This window comes from Cystoisospora suis, assembly GCF_002600585.1.
Source record: "Cystoisospora suis strain Wien I chromosome Unknown contig_4866, whole genome shotgun sequence".
Lineage (NCBI taxonomy): Eukaryota > Apicomplexa > Conoidasida > Eucoccidiorida > Sarcocystidae > Cystoisospora > Cystoisospora suis.
The window spans coordinates 23,358-29,540 of NW_027157658.1; the positions used below are offsets into that span (position 1 = coordinate 23,358).

The 6,183-nt window shown below is 44.8% G+C and overlaps 1 protein-coding gene across 1 annotated transcript; it reads left to right on the plus strand.

Moving 5' to 3' along the window:
* Positions 1-21: 21 nt before the first annotated feature.
* On the plus strand, positions 22-6,023 carry CSUI_008595 (ubiquitin carboxyl-terminal hydrolase; the record flags this gene model as incomplete). Its single annotated transcript, XM_068068723.1, has 4 exons — positions 22-1,167; positions 2,075-4,189; positions 5,045-5,153; positions 5,992-6,023. Coding segments are annotated over exons 2-4 (2,217 nt in total), but the record flags the coding sequence as incomplete, so codon positions are not given.
* Positions 6,024-6,183: the final 160 nt, after the last annotated feature.

Genomic DNA, 6,183 nt, shown 5'->3' on the forward strand with positions numbered 1-6,183 from the left:
CCTCTCTTTCTTTTGGATAGCTTGTCGTTATCCGTTCTTCTCTGAACTTCCCGTCGTCTTCTCTAGATAGAAGTAGTAGCAGGAGCCAGAGTAGTAGCAGTAGCAGACACGGTCTTTTCCTTCTCTGTTTTCAAGAGAGATTTCTTGGATTTTCTTCTTTTTCTTTTATTTCATCCTCCTTCGTTTCGTGTCCTTTCTTCTGTAGAAACAATTTTAAAGAGCATTGTTAGTAAAAGAGAAGAGGTTTCCGAAGAAACAAAAGAGAATTCCGTCGTATACTTCTTGCGCTTCTACTCACTCTCCTCTGCTCTTCGCTTTTTTCTTCATCTCCGTCTTCGTCTCTCTCTTCTTTTCCTTTGTTCTTCTTCTCCTCGCATTTGAATCGCCTGTATCTCAATAGTTCTATCTCAATATTTGATTCAGTATATCCATTTATCTATCTCTCCATCTGTGTTTTCGTATTTCCAGTGTATCTGTGCATACACCGGAGTTTTTCCCGAATTCATTTTTGTTATCAGCAGTTTTCCATTCGGTTTTTTTTTCTTTTTTTCTCTTCTCCGCAGTATCGTTATCCTCTCATCTTTCTCGCTGCCTTTCTCTTCCCATCATTATAGTCTCCGAATCTCTTTTCGTTCTCAGCAAATCAAGAGGTCTCTTTGATTCTGTCCACGTCTTTTGCTTTCAAGCGAGTACGTAGGGGAAAGCATGTCTTCGACTTCAACTTCTCGAGATTGGCCCGCTTAGCGTTTCATTGGTTTTTCTTTTCTCTAACAGGAAGTGGAAACAGGCAGACATCCAGCTAGAATGTCGAGCCTGCGGCTAAGCATCGATGCTCAGTCACTTCCTCCTTCTTCTTCTTCTTCCGTTTCTTGCCGGGGTAAAAAGACTCTCCGCAGTGAAACAGCGTAGATCACTCTTTTAGTCAAGCATGCGTCCTATCCTTCGTTTATCAAAAGCGATTCTCAGGTAATCTATGTGGTGTCTTTCCCTACCCCAGCCATCGCCGAAAAGAGGGTTGGATTGATTGAGAATTCTATCGAGGAGAGAGAAATTTCTCCCGCTTATCTTCAGTTGTCTATCACGATGGAGAACATCAGAAGACCTCGCATGAGCTCAGCTTCCTTTGGGAGATCCGGCGGGATAGTCAAGAGGGCATTTGCTTCACAGGTATGATGAGAAATATCTCTCATCTTGTATAGAGCTGTTGATGTATGTGTATGTATACCTATAAGAAGGAGTGGTTTACAAGTCAGGAGAACAGAGACAGCAGCAGGAGACGGACAGGTGAGATCTACAGAGTGATGCCAAGAAGCTGTCGGCGAGAAGAAGAAGAAGGCGATGAACACCCGGGAGGTCACCATGTGCCCTTATTTGTATCTCTCTGGATGGATAGGTTGGTACACACATCTCTAGCTCGATATATAGATATGTACACCGCTTTGCAGAGAGATATATATAGGGCTATATAGATACTTATATATATGTAGGGTATATGAATTCTTTGTAGGGTAGAGAGGGGAAATACCTACCCGTAGAACATCTTTCCGACCATCAAGCGGGGGGGTCTTTCACTCTTCTCTCTCTTTTTCAAGAGCAGAGAGATGTAAGCGCCAAGACAAGTTGCCTCCTTTCCCACACGCATCTCGGCGGACATGCGAAGAAGAGTTTTACTTCATACTAGGAGAAGAGGAAAATGAGGAAGAAGTGGAGATGAGCTCGCAAACAGGCGAGGTCGGCAGCGACTTCTGAAAGCAGAAAGGAGACAGCCAAGCGTCCGAGTATTCAGACTACAGAAGTGGATAGAACCCTCGTCTTTATCGGCAAAGCAAGACGCATGGATTAGGTGTCTATTTCACAAGAGAGAGATCTGACGTGCTGAATGAGAGTCTATCTGCATGTAGAGATACCATGCCGTCTTCACTCCTTTTTCTCTCCATTCAAGGTTTTCTTTCGTATTCGATTTCTCTTCATGATTCCTACTCACACTGTCTTGCCCCTTCTCTCTGAGAAGCTCTTCTTCGTGGAGAAAGACGACGTTCTTTTTTCTCTCTCTTTCTCTCTTGCTCCACACCAGATGGAAAGGAAGCGTAGATGCTAAGGAAAGACAACAAGGATGAAGGCATCCCTTCAGCCTTCTCCTTCAGCTTCATCTTCATCTCCTTCTGTAGATGTATGGGTATCTGGATCAGCACCTTTTCCTCTCAAGACGAGTAGAGGTCATATATCTCCGGTGGCTTCCTCTTCTTCTTCTCCTCATCTCCATCATATCTCTTCGCTCTCAGGCCGTTCTCCGTCTTTTACACCTTCTTCATATTCATCGGCAGTCCTTTCTTCTGCTTCTTCCTCCTCGTCATCAACCTTCTCATCGTATACCGGTCTAGCTGGAGAAATCCGTTGCGTTCTTTCATCTTCCTCCCCGTCTTCTTCTATCTCTGCTTTCTATCATCCCGTCTTCTCTCCATCGTCGTTTGATAAGATTCACTCTCCTTGTGCCTCTTCTTCTTCTGCCTCTTCTTCTTCTGCCTCTCCTCATTCGTCTTCCTTTCTCCCGTTAAGCCCAAGTCTCTCTTCACATTCTTCTTTATATTCCTCGTCGCCTTTAGTTACCTTTCCTCTCATTCACGGAGGGCGAAGAGGCGTCGCGCCTTTCGCAGTCAGTCTGTCGTCTCAAGAGACGTCTCTTTCAATCACACAGGGGAGAGACGACGAACAGAAGGAGACACCTCCTTCGGATCTTCCATGTGCTCCTCCTACAGTCTTGAAGAATAATGAAGAGAACGAAAGAACAGCAGAGATACCATCGAAAGAAGGAGATAGTTGTCTACTTGGCGAAAGGACTGAGAAGATCGTAAAGGTTTCTGAAGACAAGCGCAAACAGAAAGAAGATACAAAAATGACTGGTGCGAGTGGTGGTGGGGGAGCTTCGAATGAAGATGAGGATGAAGACGGACGGGTCGTGAAGAAACGAAGAAAGTCTTCTGTACGCCATGAAGGAATTGAGAATCTAGAAAGGGGACAGGAAGGTAGTTGTGTGGTTCCAGCGAAAAATCGGTGGCTGTCATTGATGGATGAGGGAGAGAAAGACAAAGGTCACAATGAGAATGCAAGAGAAGAAGGTCGTGAAGGTGAAAAAGGAAAGGGAGGAAGAGAGGGAGCTAAGGAGGGTGCTGTCCAAGATTGTTCGGGTGTATGTACACCAGAGAATTTCTTTGAGTACAAGAAGGTTGTGGAGAAGACAGCAGACACGGAGAGCAGTGGGAGTGGAGGAGGAGGTTCTCTTTTGTCAGGATCTAGAAGGACGGAGAAGTTTGTTGTGGGTGAAGACGATGTGATAAAAAAGGGAAGAGAGATCGAGGAGAGTAGGCATCATTGTTCTTCTCCTCCTGACAGGGGTCGGACCGCTCCTTCTTCAACGATTCTCGGTTGTCTCTCAAGTGATGTCTCACACGTACGAAGAAAGGTTGAAGAAGCGTCTCTGTCTCAGGTGTATCTACAGTCCACGTCAAGGTCTTGTCCCCAGGGTGGGCCTGGGTTCTCAAATACTTCAACCACACTTCAGTCATCCGAAGAATCTCCGTCCGTTCGGAGGTCCCCATCAGATTTCTGTTCTTCTGAATGTGATAGTAGTAGTACTAGTGGTTCATCTTCTCTTCCCTTACTTTCAGTATCATCTTCTGTTGTAGCCAGTTCAGGTGTATGTACACCCGAAGAACCTCAGCCCCCTGGTGTACCCACATCGTCGTCGTCCTCATCATCATCATCCTTCCGAGGATCTCTTCCGCCTCAAGGGGGAGCCCCGTCTTCTGCTCCTCCATCTCAAATTGACGAGACATCTAATTCTTTTCAAAGTGGTGATATCTCTGCTGTTTCTCAATCTTCAGACGCCGGCCTAGAACTCACTTCCGGAGACGTGTCTTCCTCATGTAGTCGTAATCATTCTTTTCGCGTTCGAGTTACGAAGAGTAAACGAAGAGACCGCCGACATTCACGTCAGAAATCCCTCGCTACTTCGAAAGCTTTCGAACACAGTCCAAGTGTCCCTTTGAGCGGAGAAGGGGAAGGGCTGGGCAGTAGTAAGAAAGGCGTGAAGGGAGAGGGAATCAGTCGAAGTCCTTCAATCACCAAAAGTCTTCCTGCATGCGTTGTACTTGGGTATGGAGCGACTATGCCTGATAGAGAAATTTCAGGGGTGAGAACGAACGAACAGCCGCGTGCGCCTCTGAATCTCTTTCTTGTTCTTCTTCTTTTCTTTTTTATCTTTCTCTTAGCTTGTCCGTGTTCACCCAAGAAGGAGGAGACACGTAAGAGGAAACGCCTCTCTCTCTGCTGTTGCCGTTCTTCTGTGCTTTTGTTCTGCCTCTCCCCGACCTAGATAGGTGCATATAGGTTATAGGTGCATATGTATGTAGTCTATATGTGTATGTCGTACATCTTTAGGTAGTATATGATTCATGTTGATTATTTACTAGAGACCCCCGGCGTTAAAACAGCGCAGCGTCGAGTTTACGTAGAGACGCGAAAGCAGTCTCTACATGCGGGCAGGAGGTAGTACTCCAAGCTATATCGATCTCCTCGTCCTGGCTTCACCAGTGCATCTGTTCATACAGGTTTACATCTAGGGAAAAAATGTCTCTATACATGTATATATTTGGACACATACCTAGACAACCACACGCACGTGCACGGGTTTGTGTATCTCTCTCTAGTATCTTTCCACATATGTATATATATATATGTATATATATATATATGTGTATATGTATATATATATATATTAGTGTATGTTTTTATTTCTATATATGTATGTGTATATATTATGTATATGTTTACATCTGCATTTATAGATGTGTACATACATATGTACCTAACGCGTATATAAGCCTCCCTCAGGCATTTGCAATTGGAGGATACGGACATGTTTCCTTCCAGGTCTTTTGTCTTGCGCGTCTGCCGGCTTTGTGTACTTTGTGACTTCTTTACCATCTAAGAAAGCTAAGCCGGAGGGGATGAGGGGAGTAGTGTTATATCTGTCTTTGTGCTACAGACATCCTTGATTGGGTTGATCAATCTCGGAGGAGGCAGCTGTTTTCTAAATGCAGTTCTTCAGTGCCTTGCAAATTTCCAGCCTCTTCGAGATTTCTATCTCCAGTGGTGTGAGTCCTTTCTTTCTTTGAGTGAGATTCTTGCTAGACGTCATGAAGAATAATTGGATAGAATCTCACACCGAGATAGCGAGCATTTCTGCCTCAGATGCCCTCGAGAAAAGGCTGGTCAAGGTGGAATACCTCTTTGTACCGCTCCTTCCTTTCTTGCTTCTTCTTCTTCTCCCATACTCGCTTCTATGTCTGCGTATCTATCGAGAGACTTGCCTGTTCACTGCCATCAAAGGAAAGCTTCTTTCCGGGTGAACAGGCGTCCTCCTGCCCCTTCCCCTTCCTTCCTTGTTTGTGGGCCCTTATGATAGAAGCGCTTCTCTTCACACCTTTTAGATCTCCTTACTCACTCTCTACGGTCCAATAATAGCTCATTGCAAGTGTTGCGTTTCTTCATTGCTCGAAGTATTTTACGTACGTGTATGTATATAGATGGCTTATACATGCTCATCTGGTGTATACGTATAGCGTACTTCCTGATGGTATCTCTTCTCTGCATGCTGTAGAGTGTAGTAGAGGAGATGAAAGGAGATCATGTCAGTAGGGGTGACGAGTTGAGTGTTTATCAACGAGTAAGAGAGACGTTACAAAATGGCTTATATACGAGGAAGTCTGTGTATGGGGAGGTATACCTTTTCTTAGCTTCGCGTGAAGATGTATGTGCTTTCAAGCTTGCACAGGGGGGAGGAAGGGACGCGACAGTTGAAAGAAGAGAATTCTTCTCCGTTCAAGAGAGAAGTGATTCGACGTTCTCTTATTATCTTGCCTCCACGAGTCTCTACTACCTTCTTTGTTTCTCATTTGTCTCTTCTTCTCTCCTTTTGTCTTCGTCATTCAGCGGATACGCTGCCCCCACGAGAAGTCTTAGGAAGACAGTATGCCGTCTACACTAAACACATTGGTGAGATGTCTATTGCATGTTCATCCACTCACCTTCTTGTACATATCTACTCGTCTGTTCTACATACAACATAGCCTACCTTATTTTAGCTCAGAGTGTAGAGAGGTGGGGTGAATATATATATATATA